This window comes from Sturnus vulgaris, chromosome 4, assembly GCF_052056855.1.
Source record: "Sturnus vulgaris isolate bStuVul1 chromosome 4, bStuVul1.hap1, whole genome shotgun sequence".
NCBI classification, from domain to species: domain Eukaryota; kingdom Metazoa; phylum Chordata; class Aves; order Passeriformes; family Sturnidae; genus Sturnus; species Sturnus vulgaris.
Genome location: NC_142246.1, coordinates 54,870,320 through 54,895,437, shown reverse-complemented (window position 1 = coordinate 54,895,437; position 25,118 = coordinate 54,870,320). Strand labels below are relative to the sequence as shown.

General features: G+C 41.4%; 1 protein-coding gene and 1 long non-coding RNA gene across 5 annotated transcripts in view; one reads left to right on the top strand and one right to left on the bottom strand.

Moving 5' to 3' along the window:
* TECRL (trans-2,3-enoyl-CoA reductase like) overlaps positions 1–25,118 on the bottom strand; it is a 63,578-nt gene that overhangs the window by 26,763 nt on the left and 11,697 nt on the right. For both annotated transcript variants that reach the window (XM_088164011.1, XM_014883731.2), the window contains one exon: positions 17,784–17,835. In XM_088164011.1, coding sequence (XP_088020137.1) covers positions 17,784–17,835 — 52 coding nt within the window. The remainder of the gene's footprint in view (positions 1–17,783; positions 17,836–25,118) is intronic.
* LOC148224031 (uncharacterized) overlaps positions 1–25,118 on the top strand; it is a 297,652-nt gene that overhangs the window by 267,431 nt on the left and 5,103 nt on the right. For all 3 annotated transcript variants that reach the window (XR_015803333.1, XR_015803332.1, XR_015803334.1), the window contains one exon: positions 21,151–21,234. This is a non-coding gene — a long non-coding RNA (uncharacterized LOC148224031). The remainder of the gene's footprint in view (positions 1–21,150; positions 21,235–25,118) is intronic.

Here is a 25,118-nt window from a genome sequence, read left to right as displayed (position 1 = left end):
TTGACCCTGTTCTGAGCAGGAACCTGGATCTGGAGATGAGTACTGGGGGTTGTTTCTGCCTAACTTATTTCAGGATGATGAGGAGAGCTTGTTCACTCCACCAGCTGCCAGCTGGAGGGAAAGGGAACTGTACACGGTGTGCACTGTGCAGTGACACTCAGCACACTCTCATTTCAAAAGCACTTGGTCTGACTTTTGTAGGCAAGAACAGGCATTAGATGAACCCATGAACCAGGGCTAATAGCAGGAGGTGAGACATCCATCAAGTAAGTTGCAAACATTTTTTTCAAGGTACCACAACAATCCATGGCTATTAAAGATAACAAAGGGAAGATAGAGAAGGAGCAGCTGTCTGACTTGTCAGGGAAGATATGATTTGCTCCAGGACAGCAGATATCAATAGTTATTTGGGAGCCTGAAATGCAATGTATTTGTGTTAAATTGGAATCTTCCTCCCAGCTCCCCCCTTCATATTACAGTATGTTTCAATAAAAGTCAATTTACTTGATCCTGTGGCAATGCTCTTTTAGGTATGGCTCATAATCTTCACAAGGGCAAACAGAGGTTGTGCATTTAAGCACGTCATCCCACATTTCCAGTCCTTTAGCCTCAGTACACCATTATGTTAAAACATACTCAAAGATTTAGACAGATGGAAGTGTGCCTTTGCTGCTGCTCATCTGCAATGACCTTGTTATTACATCAGCGTGTCTCTGGTTTCCAGGCCATGCTTGGAAAGCTAAGTGTATTCTTCTGGAAGGATCTGGAATTAGTTGTTCCTTCCCTGCTCTTACTGTGGGTGGGGGGCCACTAGCATGTCAAGTATAAATGCTAAATGGAGTGGGGGACAAAGTCCAAACACATTTCTCTGTTGGTTTGAGTGAGATCAACAAAGCTTTCAGTCGTAACTGTCAGCGGATTTTAGCAAGGCTGTTCCCAAGTGTTAGCTGTCCAGGGTCCTGCAGAAACCAGCATTGCTTTCTGGGGGGAAGTGACCCCACAATGAGTCTGCTCTCCTAGCTTGATGAGGCTCATTTCAGACAGGAAATCTCCCACATTCCTAGGCTTCCTGCTCACCACTTGGTATCAGCCGCACAAAGGGACCCTGGCCCCACCTGTCACCACTTATTTGCCTTCCTCTTATGACTATTTTCCACAGGGATCGTCCAAAAATCTCACTAGAACAGCTCTGGATTTCTGTTTGGCAGTGTGGGAAGCTATTCCAATCCAGCCTGCCTATGGCAGACACACATTCCTCTCATTCCTATAGGAGGAAAGCTGTCTTTTCTTTAAACAGTGAAAAGAAGCCAAACCGAGGGACTAATTATCACTTGCCTGTCAGAATGAGGGGTTGATGGCTCTCTTGGATATCCAGAGCCAGGGCTGTCTGACAGAGTAGCTTCATCTGGCATCAGCAGGAGTTCAGGAGTGCATGTGGAGAGCCCTGCTCCCAGACAGGGTAAACACATACACACACTCACTCAAGGCAGAGGCACAGCTGCAGCTGTGGGCAGCACTTGAAGGCCTCTCTGCACTCCCACACCTGGCAGAGCTCCCCTTGTTTCCAATCTAAAGCTGAAGGGTTTCTCTTTTGCAGGACTGTTTTGGGGGGATTTTAGCAGTGTTTAATTCCTGGTCTTTTCTTATTAACCTTTTCCATTGCTGCCTCCTGCAGAGATTAAGGGCAATCCAAGAGCACAGGTGATGGAAGTTTATCTTGTAACTCCTGTTGCATCTAAGATCAGGCATACATTAATATTTACTTTCTGACATTGTGAAGGTGCATCAGAGCTCAGCCACAGAAGGTCACAGTCTCTGTATAATCCTTGTGGTTAGCAGAGCTGTTCAGCTCCCTTGTGCAGGGTTTATGGGTTTGGATATGTATTTCACACTTGGAACAAAGTTATAAAAAGAACATTTCACCTCGCTTATATCCCAGACTGACTTTGACTTGGAAAAGCAGCTACAGACTGTCCAGAAAATAAAGAGCGGCCATGATGGTTCAAACCACAGATCTATTTAGCCAATATTACATCCTCTAAAGTTTAGCCAATATTGTGGTTCCTCCACATCTATTACATTTCTAGCATTTATGTAAAACAGCTTTGGTTCCTCTCTTTGCAGCATCATTGGACAGCTGTTGAAATGCCTTCCTAGTTTTCCATCTCTATTTGATTACTTCTACTCTGCTAGCTTATCCTTCTCTGGAAGGCTATTTGCCTCAGACCCCAATATGGTCACTCCCCAACTGCAGGCACAGGTTGGCACCTGAAAACTTTGTCCATTGCTCAGCTGAAAAGTCATTCATAAACTCCTTGAATTTAAGTAACATCAACTTCATTCTTCTTCACTGAGCAAGCTGATTTACCTGAGGATGTCCCTGACTGTGCCAGGGGGGCTGATGATGACCTCTGATTATGCATTTCAACTGTTCTACAGTTCTGTGAGCTATTCTGTTATGATTCAGGCAAAGTTATGTCTATGTGTACAGGCTTCCATTAGTCTGGAAGTGTAAGCAATTATGACAGGTCTTAAGTCTTTGACCATATTCCATCTTCTCTATCAGGAATTTGTTCCAACTTTGTGTTTAAAACCTCCATACGCTTATTTTAAACAAACACTTAAAATATTTTAGTTCTATGATGTTTAAGGCATTGTAATTTTTCCAAACAGAATGGTATTTGCTTGGAAAGCAACTCGATGTTTACTTTTATTAACCTCTTTTAAAACATGGATATGAGGAAAAATATTTGTGTAGGTTATTTGTTGTAGCTGTCCATATTTAAAAGAGAAATTAAAATACAAGGAAACTGACAGGACACATAAAAACTGATGGCCACCTTTAATTTTCCCATAGCCAGCTATGGAATTACCTATTAATACTGGCTATAAAAAGGAGATGCAGTGCTGTCAAACAACCATACAAATACCAGCTACAATGACAGCCTCAGTGCCATGCCCAGCTGCCAATACCACTGTGGAAAAGTGCACAGAAAACCAAGTTCCACTGGTCCTGCTGTTTTGGTTTGGTTTTTTCACTGCCTGTACACTAGAATCCCAGTAAATGAATCAGCTAATCAGACTATCCTAGGAAGCAAGGACAGTAAGAAAAGCCTCTGTGCAGCTTTAACAGTGTCCAGAGGTACTCTATCCACAGGACTCCAACTGACCTTAATGTGTGCTTCACTACTTAAATATCACAAGATGTTTTGAAAATTTAACAGCTAAGAAATCTAAGTACTTGGTACTTTCCAATAGTTATGAAATTGAAGAAATTGAGCTAATTTTTTATAGTTTCATAAAGAATCTTCTGCAGAAAAATTAGTGCACTGTCTGTAAATTGCACCATCAAATGCCCATTTGTCACAAAGTATTTATGGAGTTATGTGAGCCTATATGAGAACAAAGGTGCAACATGATGAAGACTTCCCTTGCTGGGGAATTTGGTGTGTTCCTTAAAATGCAGACCTGCAAAAACTATTCTACTGGGGAGAGAGGAGTCTAAGAAATGCAAAACACAACTGACAGACACAATTTGGAGATAATTAGCAGATTGACTTTCCATCATCAGCTAATTTTATTACCAGTTAAATTGTTTGCTTCTCATTGTATTTCACCACCCATGCATCTCTAATAACAAATAGCCTTAATAATTACAAGCAATACCTGCTGTGATATGAATAGGGTGATATGAACAACAAAATTACTATAATCAATCATCAGCAGCATGTTGTTTAAATTTGCAGAAATAGCAGAATTTCCAAGGAACCGCTGCGGCACCGACCTCCCTTATCTGATCACAAAAACGCTGCACATGAGCTGAGAAGTGTAACAGCACTTGCCCATGTGAACTGAGCATGGCTGAAATGCATTCCATGACCTCAACCAGATGGCAGTTTTGATACCCATGTAGCAATAAGAAGAGTTTGCTAGGAAAGATTCACATGTCAGTATGTGTGGGCATGCTGGTTTTGTGCATAATATATAGAGACAGGCAGATTATCTTGAAACTTGCTGAGGTTTTTCCCTGACAAGTAAACACTGAACAAATACAGTTGTCCCTTATCTGTCCCTTAGACACTGGCCATGGTGTTGTTTCCCTTGGTTGCAGCAGCCCTTTGTGAGTGTTTCCAGGAACATTTCTGAGAAAACAAGGATAGAGATATCAGCATGCTAGCAACCACAGCCTTTGCAGGGCTGAAGTTTGCGTACTCTTGCTTCACTGAGCTGACAGCAGGAAAAGCAGGATGCTGAAGTGACTCGAAGCTATTGCTTTCTGCTTTTATTTGGAAAAAAAGGCTGTGTGATTTATTGTGCTAACATTGCACTCGAGTGATTCCCTGAGCGCGATGGCAGGAAGCAAAGCACACTAAAGAAACCACAGTAAAACTGAGCTCGGCCACAAGATCAAAAGAGAAAGTATCTGAAGTGATTACTTACTGTGCTTTTCTCCACTGTAATAAATGGCAGCTGCTGAGAGCTGCAATCTGAACGACCAGCCCACTTGAAGAATTGCAGCTCTCAGCAGCAAGCCTGGGGCAAGCAGGGCCACAGCATCTCTTCACATGGACCCTGTCAAAACGCCCTCTTTGGCTGCAGGCCAAGAGATGTTTTGCTGCTTTGACCCACCAAGTGCCAGCACACTCACCTGGGTCTATTTTCCAGGGCTAGTGCAGAAACCAGCTCTGGCCAGACCCCTCCAGGTACCACCAGACTGAGCTCCTGAGCCCAGCAGGGCTCACAAGGGACAGGCTACCAATTGAGTGCTGCTTCCACCTCTTGCTAAGCCTTTAGGGCACAGGGCTGACCTTGGGAGGGCACTTTCTGGGCCCAGGATCATTCAGCTAAACTGTGTTTTCCTGGTAGGACCTTTGAGAGGGTGTATCAGATTATTTAGAGAGTGGGAGCAGACCTTGACCTAGATCCATGCTTTTATGGGAAGTTAGTGGAAAGAGCAGATCCAGTGTGCCCTGTTCAGTAAAATCTCAGCAGAGTACTGATATGGATGTTGTTTTTAATGGCTCCATAGCTGGGGATAATTCCCTTTTCATTGTCAGCTTTTTTCTCTGAATATTTTCTCTGATTTGTTTCATTTGTAAGCTTTCCAGGGAAGATCTTTGACCATGTGTTTTACAAAGGCACCTTGAACTCTAGTTGCTACAGGGACACAAAAAAGCACTTTCTTAATGGCATGTGGAATTCGAAAAATTAGCTATTTGATCATAAGTATCCATTTCTTTCATCTGGTTTTTGCAATACATGAATTCATCAAGGTATAACCACACTGCTGGCTGAGGGAGAGCTGGCAGTGAGCTGGCTGAGCTGATGTCTCCAGACACTCTGGCTAAGACCAGCAGTGCTAAGGACAGGGTCTGGCCCAGAGACAGGACACCACACACTTCCCACAGACTACTAAGCAAGTACACCCCAGCCTGACTGAGTATCTGGCTAAATGTTTCTGATTCACCTGTTCATTTGATTATTCCCATTGGCCTTAAGTGTTTAAAATCTGTGACCACCCATTTTTCCTCCATAAAGTCATGTAACAGTCACCCTGGCAGCTCCAATGAAGCCTCACAGAGACTGATCCAGGTTTCTCAGAGCATACCTAATGTCTCTATAGCACAATGCACATAATTCCTGCACTCATTCCCCTTTGAAAAACTGGCAGAATTTTGCTTTTCTTGCCCAGGATCTGGCAGAAAATGATAGCCCTGTCCATATGTTGGTTCCTGGGAGCAGTTCAGCTGCTGTGACTGTGCCCAGATGTAAAGCCCCAGCCTGTGGGACTCTGCAGTGCACCTTGAGTCACAAATTTACTTGACTGCATTTTCATTAAAAAAGCTTATATAAATGCCTGAACTTGTTGAGGAACAGAACACTCCCGCAATGCTTTTTTTTCCCACACTGAAAAAGAAATTGTTGAAGTCTCATACTTCAGCTGTATTCTGATTAGGCAATAATGGACAAATTTCTTAAGAGTCAGCATAGTTTTTCTTAATGGAGATTGACTCTTATTAGTGGTAAACAGAATATTATTTGTCATTTGGATGTCAATTTATGTCACTAACAGATTAACCTTTCAATATTCCTTCTGAAACAGTCTGCAACTGAAAGCAGTGGAGTTTCAGACAAGCAAAAAGCAACAGGAAAAAAAACAACCAAGGATGCAACATTTAGACGCATATGTTAATATTTTTCTACATTGTTTTTCCTTTGCAATTCCAAAAAATAAAAGAGAAAAGGGAAAAGCCAGCCCTGTGCATTTCCATTTTCCATGTAGTCTGCTGCAGAAAGCATAATTAATTTTGATCTTTCTGAGTGAATTTGCATTTAAATTAATGTGCGTGGGCAAAGGAAGGGAAAGCGAATGAGGCTCACCTTTTATTTCATTAATAACAGCCACAGACCAGAATACAGAGAAACAAGAAAATAGGTACTCTGACAAGCCTAGCAGGAAGGAACTTCCCCACGGGGGACTGCCCTTCACCAGCGCAGGGAGGTGCTGAGTGCACAGTGCTGCCCAAGGCTGGCCAGGACAGCAGCGTGACCCCCATGGGGCAGTGTCACTGCAGGGCTGGCCCCTTCTCCCTGCCCTCACTGCCCCTGTGACACTGCCACACTGCAGGGTGGCAGGGGGTGGTCAGTGCAGCTGGGCCCTGCCTTGTGGGGGTTTGTGCAGGCTTTGGAGCAGGGATCCCCAGGGAGGGCTGTGTCTGCCACCCGTGCGCTGTGACAGCGCTGGGTTTGCTTCGTACTCACAGACAGCCATGCTCTGGCTCTGAAATGCCAGCCCAAATTAAAAGAGAGACGAGTAATTTATGCCAAGTGAGGATCTGTATTCTGGTGGTTATCTTTGACTTTGATTCTCCCATCTCCGCAAGTCTGGAAAGGGTAACAAAGATAATTGTTCAGGTATCAGGGCATGTGAGAACTTGAGCAGGATTCTCTTCCTAAATAAAAGCTCTATCAGTGAAGCCTTCACACTAAGGGCAACACAAACCTGAGAAATTGCACATTAAGGAGCATACATTTGCCAAACTAAATAGGTTTTAGGGATAAAAAAATAACCTTCCTTCTCTATCTTCTTGTTCATAATTTGGCATGGGATTTCTTACAACGCAGCTTAATATTTGGTGGTTTATGGAATCACTTGCTGTCTATCTCAATCCAGAAATGCTCAACTATATCTGGTGGTGTGGAGTCGCCAGCCCAGACAAGGTTTTCACTGGCAACAAAGCAGAGCATTTAAACACAGGTATTTGTTCACCCTCGTGGTTTCAGGAGACAGTAAGATACTAAGGCCTGTTTTAAAATGTTGTTCCTTTTAAAACCTTTTTTCATGCTCATCCCGTGCCAGGTTCAGAGGGAACAAACAGTGCTGTGCCTTGCAGTGTCATAGATATGCTGTGCTTCAGCATACTGATAGCACAGGTCACTGCCCCCTCGCTTTAGAAAGCTCTGGTGTGGCTACTGCCACAATCAGCACAGCTGCTGAGTACCTTTGGGTAGCAGCTCTCCACAGAGCTGCAAGAGGAACAGAGAGCAGAGAACTGGTGAGGTCAGTGTTTCAACCCAGTGCTGTTTGCACACTGCCTGAATGCACTCTGGTGCCAACAAATGTTACAGCAGGATTGGGGCCCTGCTGGCTTTATATTCCAGCATCAGAAAGTACACAGTGGTCCAGCAATCACAGCTGATACAGGAAAGATGGCTCAAAAGATCATTCATGCCTTCCCCTCTGATGTACTGGGCAGAATCCAACCCCAGGCTCTAGCTGTTTCTTTAAAAGCATTCCACAGCCAATTAGCTAATAAAGTATGCTAATTAAGTATAATTTTCTTTCAATATTGACTATTTAGGGGATGTTGCGCTCTCCAGCCACTAAGCTAATGAGGATGCTTTCCCTTGCTGATCCCCAAAGCAATGTAGGTTTTGTATCTAATGGCCACACCAATGCCATCAACAATTAACTAAGCACATTTGAATTGACATGATTTTGTCCTCAGAACAAATTAACTTCTCATAAATTCATTGGTAACTTCACCACACTGAAAATTAATCCCCACTAAGAACAGGGCTAAACTGTAATTTCTCCTGGAGCAGTGAGAAAAAGGCAGCAGAGATCTGCCCTGCCCTGGCAGCAGATCAGACACTAGCGTGGGAGCCAGAGGCTGTCATGTTCCCGTGTCCTTCCTGGGAGAAGTTTATTAGGCTGGTTTATTTCCCCCATCCCATCACTTCACTTAGGTTGTGGAAAGGCTTTTGTGCCTCAGAAGCACTGCTACGAGGCTTGAGGAGACCTTATCACTCTTTACAGCTCCCTGAAAGAGGTGGTAGGAAGGTGGGGGTCAGGCTCTTCTCCCAGGCAACCAGCGACAGGATGAGAGGACATATCCTCAAGCTGAGCCTGGAGAGGTTCATGCTGGACACCAGGAGGAATTTCTTCATGGAAAGTGTTCTAAACATTGGAATGGACTTCCCAGAAAGGTGGTGGAATCACCATGCCTGGAGGTGGTCAGGAAGCAGCAGAACATGGCACTTAGTGTTGTGGTCTGGTTGACAAGGGGGTGATCAGTCAAAGGTTGGATGCAATCATCTCAAAGGCCTTTTCCAACCTAAAAGTTGATTAGCAAAGTGCTTTTCTACAGCATTACAGGCACAGCCCATAAGGCACTTGATTGTGGTGATACTGCTTGGTGAGTTTTCATTCTTGTACCTGAAAGATGATGTTTCATCTCTGTCTATATGGCAAACATTTCATGACCTTTGAACATCTCTACTGCTTCCCTTCTGTACATGTGATAGACACAGCTCATCCAGACTGTTTGTGCACCCTGAACCTGCAGAAACTAATGGCAGTAAATAAAAAAATATTGCCCTCCACTAGTATGTATTTAAACCAGAGCGAGATACGTTGTTCCAGTATAACTCACACATCATTTGTTTCAGTGGTGAGTAATTTTTAACAGCAAATATATTCAATATCATTGAGACTTGGGGACAATTTAGAAAGAGGCAAAACTCTGCTACATTATTTTTACTGTGAATCATTTGTTCGCCTCCTTGTCTTTGATGCATTGCTTTCATTAACTTGAAAGAGTTGCAAATACCAAATTTTGTTTGAAAGCTTTCTTATTTTGGTTGCTCCTAGGGTTTCTTTCTCACCATGCACAAATAAGAAAATAAAGATAGAAATAGGCTACAAATGTGAGAGAGGGCTTGCATCTAAACAAATGCAAAACAAACCACTGTCACAGGGTGAGATCTTTCACATGAAATTCTGAGCAGCCCCCCTTGCTCTTGTGCTCACCTCACCATACCCCTGCAATTGCAGCTACTTGTTAATCACGGCTCTTAGCCCCACAGAAGGGAGGGGCTGCAAAAGCTCATCCAGGGAATCCATGAGGAAGAGAAGACCTGGGGGAAAGTCTGAACTTAGAAGCTGAAGCTGATGCCTCTTCTCTAGCCTGTCTAGCAGAGATAACACCATAGGACTTGTCATTTATTTCTCTTGTTCTCACAGGTTTTTCAAGGAGGTAACTCACTCTGGCAAGGGAGATTCACTTCCTGTCCTGTTATCCAGTGCTTGTTGGCTGTCTTTCACAAGAATTCCTGAGACATTTCATACAGGTCCATTCCAAGCAGCTCATTGTAAGAGAAGCTGTTAGACCTTTCAGTAAAGCCACTTGCCAGCTTAGGTGTTCAGAAATGCAGGGACTCCTGTGTAAAACGTGATATAGATGCAGAGCACATTTACAGCCTCAGGTGACCTTAACCCTGCCTTAATCAATAGACACCTGTCTTATTAATGGACATAAGATTCTTTTCACATTAATGAAGGCCCACTGGGGCTTTTAGCATCCTGAGTTCCTTGAATGAACATTAAGCCCACGAGTCTGCTGGTGAACACCAGGTTAACACTGGAAATGAGTCTGTTCTTCAGACAAAAAGCATTAATATCTGACTTTAAATTGATGTAGGAGCAGTTTTAAATCCAAAAGTACTTTGGCATCTTCTGTTAACAGTTGAGCAGGCTTTAATTCCTCAAGACTGGATATTCCTAGGGCCTGGATTACTTCCATAGGGCCTCCTACTGTAATTTTCTCAGTTGCGCCATAGGCACTAATATAAGACACATTGTAAATAATAACAGGCAATTCTGATAAACAAATTTGGATGTTTTTCATCTAGATCTGTCAATTAAATCTACTGCAAAGTCAAGAAAAGCAAAGAATCTAGCTATGAAATTTCCTTTTCTTAATGAGGCATTTAAATAGCATCTCACATTTGTTCTCCAATTGTTTACATAGGATGTCATTTGTGATGCATTGTTGGAGCCCTGTAAATCTCAGCTGGGAACAATATCCCAGAGAGCAGAGGGGGACAGTTCTGCTTCAAGCTATATCTCAATAGATTTGCTGCCTTTTCTTTTATTATGTTACTCATCTGTAATCCTGCTAATGAAATGCAATAACATCAGATGCAGCAGCTGTCAAAAAAAGAGAAATAATGTGAATTTTCATTAAACTTTTTGAGTTGATCTTCACTTTTTCCATTGCTGATTTAAATATTGCTGGTTTTCTGAAGGTCATCTCATTTCTGTAAGGATTTAATGGATAGTCTGGCTTTTGTGTTTTAAACACCTTACTCCCTCTGGTTCAATAGGTCATTAAACATATATTTAAGTCATTCTTTGTCCCAAATGTTTCTTACAGGATCACAGCCAAAAGAGACAAAAGACACCAAGGTGGATGAAAGGCAAGTTAATTATTCTTATTTTATAGATGAGAAAATGAAGCTCAAAAGGGAGAAAGTGCCTAGCACACAACTAACCCCTGTCAATAGCATGACTCCCATTGATCAAGTCTTAAAGACCTAAGTCTTAAACATCACATTCATTTCAGTGTTAATCAGGAGACTTCAAAAGTCCCAGGGGGCCTTCTGGCTTTTATGATTATCTTTTGAAGACCAGAATGCTTTAAACGTCTGTCTCTGAAAGTCTTGTTTAAAGTTCTCTTTGCCCCGCTTCTAAATCAGCTCGGTGAACCAAACCTCCACCACAGTTTCCTAATTTAATAATAAAATATTTTTGCAACTGTGTATGCATTTCAGAAAGCAAAACATCACTGATACCTGATCAGATGCTTTTCAGACTGCTTTAGTGTCTCTTTCCCCACAACTTATAACGAGATTCAAGTGCTCAGCAGAGAAATGGGCTGAAAATGCCTGGTCTGGTGCTCACTCTCATTGTTATTATCTCAGAACCCCAGCTAGAAACGTACAAATGCAAAATCTGGGCCTTAGCAGTGTCAAGAGGCGTGAGTCAGGCTTTAATGGGAGGCTTGTGACCACAGCTCGGGATGCACAATAGTATCTGTGAAGTGCACAGAACCTTCTGTAGGGCATGTTTGATGGGCTCCACGCATTGTCTGTCCCTTTTGGAACATGGCCAGAATAATTTTTTTCTGTAATTCCAGCACAGAGTGGGGTGTGGGGTGTGTGGTGCCTGAGTACAAGGTAAATCTTCATTCACTTTGAAGATTAAAATCATGAGGTTAACTCAGTTTGGCTTCTCCTTTCTTTTAACAATGTTAGGTCAATGATGCCATTCTCATTTCCTGACTGACTGTTACAAAGAAGTGAAAAAAAATTCCCAGCTTTCACAGGATGGCTTCAATTATTTTGACAGTCAAGGCATAAATTCAGGTCACACGAATCTGTACCAGCAGACAGACTCCTATATTTTATATAGAGAGATTTGCACAGATATGGCACAAATAAACTGAGAGGAGGTCGTCCTCCTGATGCTTCTCCCTGCACAGGATAGAAATGAAGTTACTGGATGGGCTGGTCTTGTGACTAAAGCCCCATCCTGAGGTAAGAACTTGGGTGCCTGTTCGGACAGGCACATGCTGTACAGGCAAGAAGCAATTTACTCATGGATGAGATCTCTGATTATGAGCTGGGAAGGAAGAGGGTAGCAACCGGTTTGAGTTTTGTGGTAGGAGCTATCGCTTACTTTGTGCTTAGAGCTGGGAAGCAAAATGTAAAGAATTTCAGAAGATACAAGCCTCATTGTGGCAGTAACAAGAAATTGAAGGAGTTTCTAATAAACTGGGTTGTATTGACAGGCACAGAGAAGTAAAAAGATCTTAAAATTGTGTCATTTGAGGGATACTGAAATTCATCAGGAACTAGCATCCTATTGATCTTCTGTGTGACTAAGACAAAAGAAAAATAAATTATAAATATAGGATGGAATAAATACCATGTTTCCTCCTAATCTAGTAATTTCCATTTACAAAGTCAACACAGATGAATGAGCAATTTACACTGATGAAATCACCGTCCTTCTTAGTGCCCATTTGCAATAACTGCCCATCCCCAGTGATTCGCCTTCATTGTGTGATTTCCAATTGAGCTGTTATGAATGCAGAGAGGGGAGAATTTATCGAAAACAATAGCTGGATGTGACTGCCAACCCAATGTGCTCCTAGAATCCATACTGGGGACGTAATTCTGGGCCTCTGAGCTCTGCAATCAGACGCCTGCACAGCAGGATATTGTCTGTCCTTTGGAAAGCTCCTTCATATATGGATTCTGGGCTAGTGTGAACTGCTTAGGACACAATCAGAGAGGAAGGAGTTTGATATCTGATAAAAGCTATAGACTTTGTAGCTGCCATTCTGTCCGGAGAGTGCGTTCAGCTCAAGGCAGTTCATGGTGGGATCAGATCATTGCCCTCTTTCAAACATTTTGGCTTTCTCAAAGCCTGATCTCCTAATATAGGACAGAAGAAAGATCCCTCTGGAAGGCTCTGTGCCCTAGATATAACTTATTTGGGTCTCTTTGGTTTGTGAGACACATGGCTGATTGACAGGCCAAGACTATGAAGTCAACTTTGCTGAGCCATAAATAGCATAATTCAGCTTCTCTGAGTCCCCAGCAGATGTATTCATCAGGCACATGAGTCTCTCCAGGCATCAAAATTGACAGATTTCATTAACTTTCTGCAACCTGAGAATCCAGCTGTAATAGACAGCGTGGAGAAATCAGAGGAACTGCAGGTTCTCAGCAAGACTGTGTTATCAGACAGTCCTGATTATACAGAGCCGGTAGGCAAGGACTGGCTTAGCAGTCACTGCTCTCCCTGGTACTGCTCTTAATGACTAATCCCCACAGCATCCTTTCTCACCTCTCTGAGCCTTGCAGTTTAACATCACAGCCAGCCACCAGAAGAGAATTACGTGATGCAGTACAGTCGTCCTTTCCAGCAACAGCTCTGCATCCCACTCATGTGTGTCAGCACAGGCCTGGCAGAAACAGTTATTTCTGATGCCCTTGCTGTTGGAATCCTGCTACTAGATCTCAGGTGTCATGAAAACCAGAAAAGCTGCACATTCAGGACAAGAAAACCCTTAGCAGCCTTTTTAAAATGGAGGAAAGAAAGAGGACTCCCTCCACTAAAGAATTAATGTTAGTACTTCTGGTGCCTTCTGAGCTGTTCTCAAAGGCTGCCTTGTGACTTCTCAGCAATGAGAGATCCTCCTCCTTGCTCTTCACCCTGTCAGCTCGACTTCTGCTGTTCTGTGTTTTGAAGGTCTGCTTCAGGGTTCAGGGTTCTGTTGGTTCTAAGATGCTGCTCTCCTTGCAGCTGCTGAGCACTGCCTGAGCTGGGGGCAGCTGGGGGTACAAGTGAGCTGAAGGCAGTAACAGGTCATTTTGAAAAGGGAAGGAGGGATAATATGCACAGGGAAAAGAAATGTGTGATGTGGTACTTCTGCTGATGTTTGCCCTCTGAGACTGCATCTCCTTGCATTAGGCAATAAACCTCTTTTTCAAGCACCTGGAAGTCAGTGGGAGTGTTTGACGGGCTTAGTGAAATGCTGTGGTGGAAGGAAGTGCACGGAGGTCTCTGATGTGCCTTTGTGCAGGCAGTCAGAGATGGGGTGTGCTCTGAGCAGGCAGTTTGGGGGTGATGGGATCTCCCGTGGCTTCTGGGACACACGCAGGATGACAGCAGTAGGTAAAACCTGGCAGATGACTCCTAACACTGCCCTACTGTAAGGAGGAGGCTGAAAGAGAGATTAGTCCCATCACTAACAAGGAATTGCACTGTCTTTTTCCTTGTTCTCTCTCCAGAGAAAAGCAACAGAAAACATTTCTCCAGCATTCCAGGGAACATGGCTCCAAGGATCACTATAGAAATACCTGTAAGGAGTAGTTATAAGATAGTATACTAGGATTCTGAAGTTTCATATTGTTCAGAAATTATGCTGTTTATTGAGTGCCATCTACTGACAATTCCTGTCTTAATTATTTTCTTTCATTGATATTGCTTATTTTAAATGCCCTATATAACTTCTGTTAACTTAATGTTCCTTATTCCTTGAGCACTTCATTTCCCTCTGCAGACCAGGATACCTTTGACATTTTGTCTCTTGGACTTCCCTTTTTTCCTTTCACCCATCACTAAACTTCCTCTCTTTCCTGCCTGCTCCTTGTGCCTAGAGGGCAATTTCTGGCCTCCCTATTCTCACTCTTCTGGCTTCAAAATGTAACTGTAGTTGTGCTGTCCCCCTTAAGCAGGAGGTTGCCTCTATCAGTCTGTTATAGCACTGCTGTGATCATATTTCCCCCTTTCCTTTCAGTTCTTCCTTTTCTTTCAAGAGCTTTTTCAGCAACTTTCATGCAGTAACCTTGAAAATATTTAATGATCACTGGCTGCACTATATTACCTGTTCTAGAGGTATTTTATTTTAGTTATGTGATACTTGAATTAGCATTATTATTACAGTTTTTCATTTTCTATCTGTAGGATTTCCTCCCCCAGCAGTCCAATACATTTTGCAAAGATAAAAATAAATTAAAGGTGAAAAGTTATTGCCAAGGACAAGAGCTCAGGAAGTTTAGCCTATAAGATATTTCTTTCTCCATTGAAAACATAATCTGTATAGATAAAGAAAATGCCAGGTAGCTAACTCATTATAAGCAACTGAGAAAATGGGTCCAGAGACTTCTTTCTTATACACTCAGTTTTTGGCTTGGTTCCATCTCTACCAGCTAGCTAAAGGAATGAGGAAAATTCTAGTAAAGTCTCCCAATGCATGGCACTATTTTGATTGAGGCTTCTTTGCCCACGCCTCAGACAACTCAGCATGATGGCCAGTGATACCCTGACACTCAGCTGCCACTCAGTTTCAGGCAGAAAATATCAAGCTATAGAAGTGTAGACATTTGTCCACAACACGCTCATTTTGTGGAACTCCTTCCCAGAGGATTTTGCTGAGGTCAAAACTGTAAGTAGGTTTAAAAAGGATTAGACAGATCCATGGTGGGCAGGTGTGATGTTTGCTATTAAGCATGACAGCCTAGCTCTAACATCTGTTACAGAGAGCCCCTGTAGAGCTGATGGCTGGAGGGGGCTGCAGCAGGGACTCTGCTGTTCTGAGCTGACCCCAGTTGGTGCTGCCTGTCCCTCCCATGGGCAGTGGCTACAGCAGCCAAGGGATGATTTAAAAACATCTTCAGTCTGGACAAAGCCCTTGAATTCCCATGAAAATAGCACTTTGTCTTAAATGGTTATTCTCCACTAAGATCCTTGAATCTCCAGTGATAAAACTGGGATTGCCTCCCTGAACTCAGTGGCACAAAAAACACACGGTTTGGCCTTTCTGGGGTTGTTTTAGTAGAGACAGTTTTGCTGAAGTGAGGGCTGAGGAGTATTTCAGTATTTGTTTCTGGACTTCTAAATCCATATTCTGCCTTTTATACAAATACACATCCAAACTAATATTTTACTAACTTAGAAATTACTTATCAGTAAGATGTCACTTGCATCTCATTTCTTTTATTTTAATGACTAACAGCCTGTGCTGCAACTCATAATTCAGTCTCTTTCCTCCTTTCTTGAATCAGGCAGCTAAACCTGATCAGTGACAGAGATGATGCTTGTGAAATTGCTGCACAGGGGTTCCTCTCACTGAAGGGCTGACAAGATACCAGCTGAGGAGAAAGCTTAATTGCATGGGTGATCAAAGGAGAATGTATGAAGACAGGGAGACTGTAAGGGGGTGTGCGTAGGAGTGTGTTTTAATGAGAGATTATAGGGGAACATGTGAGTCTGGCACACACAAAATGACAGAAATGAATGCATGAGCTAGTACAAAATAGCATGCTAACCAAAGGCATCCACAGATCAGCTTCAGCCCCTTCTCAGCCCTTGCCTAAGAAAACTGTATTCTATTAGCTGTCATCCCACTAACCATACAAAGAGAAAAAAGTGAAGGTTTCATCTTTGCAACTGGGAAAGGAGGAGGGGGGGAACCTCATGAGACAACAACATCCAGGCTGAACTGGAAAAGAGAGATCAAAGCAATGAGCTGAACTGAAAAGAAAGGACACAGGACACTGATATGGTGTACTCCCGGGAATGGGATGAATTGACATAAAAAAACAAGAATTTAAAAAGCATTGAAGGCACTTGCCAGCCCTTCCATGTGCTGTAACACACTGCACTGACAGGTTTGGTTCATGTTGTGTACTGTGCTTTGTTGTATGCTTACTGTCTTACTTTATACTCAGCTCCACTTACATCACTGAGGGTACTTGAGGAGTAAGATGCCTCTTAATATCAAAGCAGGTGCCATTAAAATGGCTCATACACAATCTCATGTCATTTTAGCCCAAATCCATTAAAAATCTCATTGCAGTTATATTGGCATAAACCTCTGTGCCAGTGTTCTCCAACTGATTTAAACTGCATCAATATAAATCCAGTTTCAATTGATTAAAGAGATTCTAGGCAGAAGTGCACTGCATTTGACAAACTGATGGGAGGGACATACCCTTATTGAAATATTAAAAGTTCTGCACTCGATCTTTTCACATTCAGCAGTGTGGCTTTTGAACTTTTGCCATTTTGTATTTTACAAGCCCTTACAGGGAGGGAAAATAAGTAACTTTAGAGTAGTCAGGTTAACAGCCTCTCGCTTCATCAGCTGAACCTGTGTGCAACCACAGATGCCTTAAGCTTTAGTGTTTTATAAAATTATAAGGACACAGGAGAAGCATAGTGCTTTTTATACTTACCCTGCTCTGAGCTCAAACATATTAGTGGCTGACAACCCTTTTTTTTTCCTGTCAAAGGCATCTAGCCTTTAGTTTAACACACCCCTTTTTTGTAAACATAATGAAAGCTCAGTATCAAAGATGCCACCCACTAGACCAGGTTGCTCAGTGCCCCATCCAACCTGGCCTTGAACCTTTCCAGGGACAGAACATCCACAGCTTCTTTGGGTAGCCTGTGCCAATTCTCTGCCATCCTCACCATAAAGAATTTCTTCCATATATCTAACCTAAATCCAGATGCTATTTAATCATTCTGAGCTCAAGTTCCCCACTACAGCATCTTTCTGGTCCACATGGTCAGTTTATGGACAGCTTGAAACAGTCTATTGTTATTGAAGTTTATCCAATATAACACTGGGAGAAGAAATGCAGTACTGGTTTTGAAATGACACCATGTGATGTTAAAAACAAGAGAAAAACTACTGCCCCTCATGGGCTGGCAGTGATAAATTATGCAGTTCTCTCCTTCCAGTCTCTCCTATCTGCAACAGCTACAATAGAACCTTAGTTCAAACACTATTCTTACTGAGCACTGGAGCTGTCAGGCCAGTCTCAGCTTTTTTTGTGAGATTCATGAAAAATAAATTTGACAATTTCTCTAAGTGAAAGGCCTCTAACCATGTCTCCAGCCTGGTAACCATGGTACTTACATGCTTTGTGAAATTTGTGTTTCACATCAAGAATGGTAGATGCTGGAGGTACCTGGAAAAGAAAGCAAAATGCATGCAGATAAATTTTTCTTTCTTCTTCACTTTGGGATCCCTTCTCCACTCCTCTAATGAAGAGATGCTTAAATTTGTCTGCAAGTCCTTCAGGCTAAAATGAAAAAAATCAGCAAATTTGTTTTCACAGGCTGGTAAGTTATTAAGGATTGTCCAAATTTGACTTATACATCACCTGGACCACCTCTACTTGGTCGATGGGAGGGTAAAATCCCAAGGGTCAAGAGGGAAAGCTGCTGGCCCTGCTTGATGCAATAATTACTCCCTAGATCAAACCAGTGGGAAAACTTGAAGGGTTTATCTTTACAGTTAGGTTCAAGCACGCTGAGGTCCATATCCTAGAGACATGAAAGGGTTCTCTGGAGAGGGCAGTAGCAAAAGTGGTAGGTTCTGTCCTTTCTGCCTGAAATGAGTTTGCTTCTGTGTGCTCTGAAATAATTCAGGTGTCACAGTTTTAAAGGGCAGTTTGGAGGGTTTTTAGGCTCTGTTTTATTATGTATATTGATTTCTTGATATACTTTGTACAAATTATCTGAGAAAAACATTTAGGATTTACTAGAGCAAAGGACTTGGATTTGCCTTTTGTTTACAAGGAAAGGCAGTGGGACTCTTAAGGAAATAGCATATTGAGCTACTTATTAGTGGATTGTGACAATAACCATGCAAATGAATAGAGAAGAACATAAGAAATTCTCCTAGTAGAGATCATTTAGCACCTTAATATAGGTTGTTTTGTTGAAAAGACTGAGTTTGGAGAAATACTGATGCAACAAAATAAAATTGCTGACTCTAAAGCAACGAATCAGTACAGAAATAAAAGTTTACTTTTATGTAATTTGACACCCCACACAAATATACAGTATATGTGCTATTAGTACTTATGAGTAACCCAACTTGCTTCCAGTAATATGAACAGGCAGAGAGCTCAATACAGATTTTGGTGATCTAAAGATGTAAAATGACACCTGTGCTAAAAGATAGTAAAGTACAGATTCTTTTCTAAGTTTTTTTACTTGGATTTAGATGAGAACACTTTATTTTCTACATTTACAGAAGGTTTTATTGGGCCTTTACAGAAACTGCTGTAAATTAAACTCCACTTAAACGCTGACTTGTCTCTTAAATGGCTGCTAACTCCACCCAAATCAATGCCTCGGCTCCTTGAAAATAAGGATTACCCTTTCCCTGTCCCCAACACCTATGTTGCCCCAAACTATGCTGAAAAGTGCTAGGCCAGGCAAGAGACACTGCCCTTGGAGACCCTTTTCTTCCTAGCTACAGGAAATAATAGAAGAAGCCACTTTATCTTTCGTAGTTCAAAAAGGAAAGAAAATATTTTATCTCTGTTTATTGCACTTAAGCCATTCCATGCAGCACCCAGCAGAGCAGCACATCTCCCATAGTCTCCATGTATTTATCTTGTCATGTGTGCAACCTCTGTGGACTTGGATATTGGAGCTGGGGGGTTATGCTCTTGAAACCTCTAAAAATGTCTGAAATTGCTTTCTCACACTTTGTAATCTTACACCTGTGAGGCCTGGAGCCCAGAATCCACCAGATATGGATATAAGCACTGTTAGCTGGCAACATTCAGCATACAAGCCTGCAGACCAAAATCTGCCATGTGTCCTAGCACAGGGCAGATGTGCAGGTATCCACTGCCAGCTGAAGGATGGTCTTTTTCAGTCTGATGGAGAATGAGCTGGCTTTCTAAATGCAGTATCAGCCACACTGCTGCAGGGCCTGCATCCCTACGGATCAGCATCCCACTGTGACAGGTTCTGGGATGGAGCAGCTCGGGCCAACCCATGCTCTGGAGAGCTGATCAACCGATTTAGGCAAAGAAAGCTGAAAAACTGTGAAGCTTAGCATGCTTTCAGAGCAGTGCTTGCTCAAAACCGAGTCCAGGGCTCCATCTCCAGCTCTCCTGAGTATGTTTTGACTTCAGGGCAGAGCTGCTCTCAATCTGTTCAAAATGTCTGGTCCAGCCCTTGTTACCTTTACATCCCTCTGCCTTTTTTCATCCTGAGACAATCAGGGCTATGCCCCTCCAAATCCTGCTATGGCAGCAATGGGATTCATACCACCTAACTTCAGCTATTTAAAAAATTAATCCAAGCTCATGTTTTAGGCCTACCTGTGGAACCACCTGTTGGGTTCCTGGGATATTTTTTTCTCTTATATATTTATATTTACATATATCTATGTACACAAACAACAGGATGGAATGCTGGAACAGCTGTCTCAAAGCCTTTATTCCATCACAGTTATCAGCCTCATTTTGCAGAACCAAGCAAGGGAGATGGAAACAGCTTCAGCTGCTTACAACAGCAGATGAAGTTCTCTTTGTTACAAAGTCTTTTAACAACTTTCTAGCCAATAGCAAAATATTAAAAGCTGACAAGCATTTGTTCTAGCCAATTAGTACACTTACATGTACCTCTTGCTTTGAACAATGTTTGCTTGTAATAGCTTAAAACAACGGCTAAAGCTTCATTATTAAGCTTACCTATTTCTACTATCTTGCTTAACACATTTTCTTGAGGCCTATCTTGACACAGCTTGTAGCCCTATTGTTTCCTGTCCTTGCATCTTCAGCATTCTTGCATTTCTCCATCCTGAGATTTGCTTTCACACAGCTTGCTGAGAGTTTTATACCTTTCCTATTTCCCACCCTGGGATTGATGAGCAGCACCACACCCCACTCCCCACCTCCAAAGCTCTGTCCATCCCTGAGCGAGGCAGAGCCCATCAGCAGGACACTGCTGTGCCTGCCTGCATCTGAGCTGGCGTTGAGAAGGACCCTTCCTTCCAATTGAGACAAACTACCACAGGTCTCGAGCTGAAAAATAACACAAACCCCTCAGAATGGGCTGTGATATGGAAGAATTGCAGTGTCCTTCCCCGGGCAGAATAATGAGGCTGTAGTCACAAAAGAATGAAATACATTTTTTAATGATCTTGATAATTCTGTGTCCTTTTTTAAAGACCTCATAAAACAACCGGTGAAGTTATAGTTTCTAATATTGATCAATGAGAAGATGGATGCTGAGACACCAGCTTACTACTAAGAGTGTCCTCTTTGTAGACAATTAATTATCTTTTGTTCTTTTCACTGTACATCAATACAAGCTAAGGAATTGTAAGGACTGGGAAAGCATCTGCTCTTATTACCCTTTGTGCTAACTGAATAAAACACCCTGGAATATTTCACTGTAATTATTAGTCTTACTCTCCTTTCATTCTTTTGAATTATGTCTGAAAGTGTAATAACCCTTTCTTTCCTCTATTTCAGCACTTTACAAATATGCAAAGGCAAAGCAGAGTAAGAGACCACCCTTAGTTTCTTTAAAGCAAGACAGATTTCTGCTCTTATTTGGTATGTATCTTCTACAGTCTGAGGGTCAAGCCAGTTTTTCCCTACAACTTCTTCACTTGTAGTCTAACACCCTATTTAAAGTGTAGTCAACTTTCCGATAAGTGACTATCATGTTCAAGACTACTTTTTTTTAAATGTTGTGAATAAATGCATATTTTACAGCTGTGGGTTGGAGTCATTACACTTTTCATTCAGAAAGGGATGATTTAAAAATGTCAAATCCTGGTTTTCCTGTACTTTCACAGCCAGAAAACTTTTACTTTTCCATTTGAGGCAACTCTTCATTTACAGGAATTCAAAAATTAAAGGACCTTCTGGGTCATCCTTACCAGTTCTATTCTTCCTTCAGACACCAGTGCACAAAGCATCACATTTCTTTTTAAGATTTAAAATACCATATTAGTATTTTATGCTATGACTGAAGGAAGAGCACTAAATGGAAGATATTAAGGGAACTTAATATTGCCTTTTGTGAGTGCAAGCTAATCAGATAGTTATCCGCTTTCATACTTCTTTCACATTTATAAGTCAAGGAATCATGCCAGATCTGGTGATCTGTATGTAATTGCATCACACAGTTCTCACACTAAAGAATTATTGTAGGGGTCAGAGGTCAGCAGATTATCAGTAAGAATTTGAATAATAGAATTTCAGCAAATAAGTAATCTTTCATTTAACATTTCCCTCTGAATACTTTTTTCTCTTTGTGACATGTCAGTACCTCAGCACTGCTGAGTCACCTACTTTGTAACAGTCATTTTCCATAATGGCAGAAATTGAGAAATTCTGCCACTCCAGTTGCTCATTAACCACTGCCCCATCTTCAGCCAGGGTAAGTTTTTTCAAAAGGGTGACATCAGTTTATTGAAGCTGAGGATCTGGCTGCAAAACAGCTAACCAGCTAAAGGGAAAGCCAGGTAATTTCCAAATTCATCATTCACAAATAGTTCATCATTATTGCTTTTGCACCCTGTCCTTGTTTTGGGACCATGCTGTAACGAAAGCAACCAGCAATATTCCACAGAAAGTTAATTAGAAAAACACCTGTTCTAGCCGATCTCTGTGTTTTGTGAATTTGACTTATAGATCAGATTGGCTCTTTCTTATTGTCAGTTTTCAAAGCCAGAATTAAAAATTGGGCACTGTTTTGCTTTAACCTTTCCCAGTGTGTCCCACGCTGCTCTCTTGGTGAACCAGTGTGCTGGTCATGCCCAAAGAGATATAAATAAATGAGCTCACCATGGAAATGGCATAGAGTAGAGCACTTGTCTACATATAGACAAGTGCTGTCAGCAGCTACACAGAGGCTTTATCTAGAATCTAGTATTTTATTCAGCAGACTGCAGTGAAGTGGCTCCCAAACAGCTGTCTCTGACCTCAATCCAGCCTTTCCAGAAGCAGGAAATATTCCAAGTTGTGGTTTGAGCTGAGGTAGTTTCCAGCACACATACGTAAGCAGGGGCTGTCTCACTGAGCAATCTTCCAGATTATTTATTATCTGGTCACATGAAGCTTGGCATATGACATAATCTGACTGACTAATATTTCCAGTGATTATGGGCCAAATTAGCTAAGAATACACATAACCACATGCTTGCTGCGTGCAGTCATGTCAATTTACACCAGCCAAATTTGTCTCTAAAGATGATTAATTGTTTTTGTACTGCTAGTTGGGCATTTCTATTAAAAAAAAAATTCTCTCTCTTTGCAAGAAATTGCCTGAAAAACTGTCAGACATCAAAAAGAGCTTTTTCTCTCTCTTCTAAAGATGAGAGTGGGAGTAAAGAGAATGTACTTCGTTAGCATAGAGAAGGTGTGCAGAATTCAACATATACACCTATTTCTGAGCAAATCTGACTAGATTGGTACATCCCCACGCCCTCTGACCTTTGATTAAGGGGAGTTGAGTAAGGCTACTGTCCACCTCAGCAGAACCTGTCAGGAAGTCTCTGTCACAACACTTTTCTACCAGGGAAATGGAATTTTTCTCACAAAACCCTGGATGTGTAAATTTGTGTTGACTTCAAATTTTTAAAATGGAATAGAAATTTATTAAAAAATCTGCTTCTGGCAATGCTGGGAATTAATTTTGTTGTGTTATATTCATTACTTTTTATTTCTCATCTGTACGGAACTTTCATTACTTCTGCTTTATTTTATGACACATCTATCATGATAGTGCAAAATAATATAACACATTGCTTTTATGTCATTGAAAATAACCCAATAGGAAATAATATGCAAATAAATGCACTATTAAGTTGTAAAATAAATTGAACTTGAAATATTTATTGTGTCATAACAGATTGAAATATTTCAAAACTAATTTGTAATGCAATCTTTCCCAAATTCTACCTCATCAAAAATTCAAGACTCTTTTTTTTTTCCTCTGTCATTTTCAAAGAAAACAACATTTGGGATATGCACTTAAAAACAAAATAGTTGACAAAAAGTAAGTCAAACTACAAATAATGAAATATACTTTTAAAAATTGTATTTTATTATAAATAAATATAGTACTGTTTTATGGAATAAAGTATATATAATAAGGAGTAATAAACATTAATTTTGACCCCTACTTCTCGGGAAGAAAGTGAGGCTTAGGGTGGTTTTATGTTTTTTGCTGGGATTTTGATTGCTCATCCTAGCACAGATAAAGCATATGACTTATCTGTGGAACCTCTGAATTTGTCTTCCCTTTTCTGTCAAATGGCTGTATAGATTTTTGTTTGCTTTTATTAGCACACAATGCTAAAATTAAAAATCAAGAAGTGCCCCCAGGAAACTCAACCAATATTTAGCACAAGATGGGGGAACTGCATGAAGTAAAAAAAGCCAAAAGATCAACCAATTCAAGAGAAAGTTCCCAGAAGAATATATTTTGGCAAAACAATTGATTCTATGAGTAGCAGGGCTGATAAAGCAGGTCCATGGAGGAAAGTTGGAAGCTGAGAAGCAGCAGAAAAGAATGGGAAATGAGGGTGATATATGAGAACAACCAGGCAGCATCAGGTCTGTTAGAAATCCAAGTACTCTTCATTATTTAATACCAAGTGCAATGAAGAGATGTTTGCTGTATTTCTGGTTCTCTGACTGCCACGATTTGTTCTTTTGAAGCACAAGAAATGTTGCTGTTAAGGAAGAAAAGCTTGCATTTTAAGGACTTTTTAAAATCCAAACTTGCTTAAACATAGGCAGATACAATAATAGCATTAACATATACTGCTGAGTATTTACAGATCCATGACTACATGGCTCAGGTGTTTTGTGAAGAATCACATATCAGATTTCAGAAAGAACCTGAAGCATGCTCTGATGGAGCAATAAATCATATGCAGGAGTATTTTAATGCTAATAATGCCTATAAGAGATGCCATTATGCACCTAACTTTCCATCGTGGGCTGTGCTGTTAACATTAGACTAACAGAACACCTACTGCTCCCCATGTTTTTGTATTGCTTCAATACATTTATAATTTGCAATAATCTCTGAATTATCTCTGATGCAATAAGGCAAATGTGCAGCTGGGGTAAAATGTCACAACTTTGGTGGGAAAGAGGGCATTTTCACGCTGGCTGGGAATCTGTCTCTGCAGATACAATTTTGGCAATATTCACCGCTCTGGTGGCACAGCTGGCTTTCACTGAGGGAATGTTCAGGAAGAGTTGGAGCATCACCAGTGTCTCACAAATTCACTCTTGGTTTTGCTGAACTTTGAATGCAACTTTAATTTTTTTAATATTTATTATATTTTCTTCTTTATTTCTTCCCCCAGGCTTAGGCTTCTTTTTGTCTAAAACAAGAGATGTATAAAATCTGTCATTTAAAGGCCCTCCTAAGCTTTGATTAGTATCAGCTGAAGCATTAGTCATCTGTTGCAGCT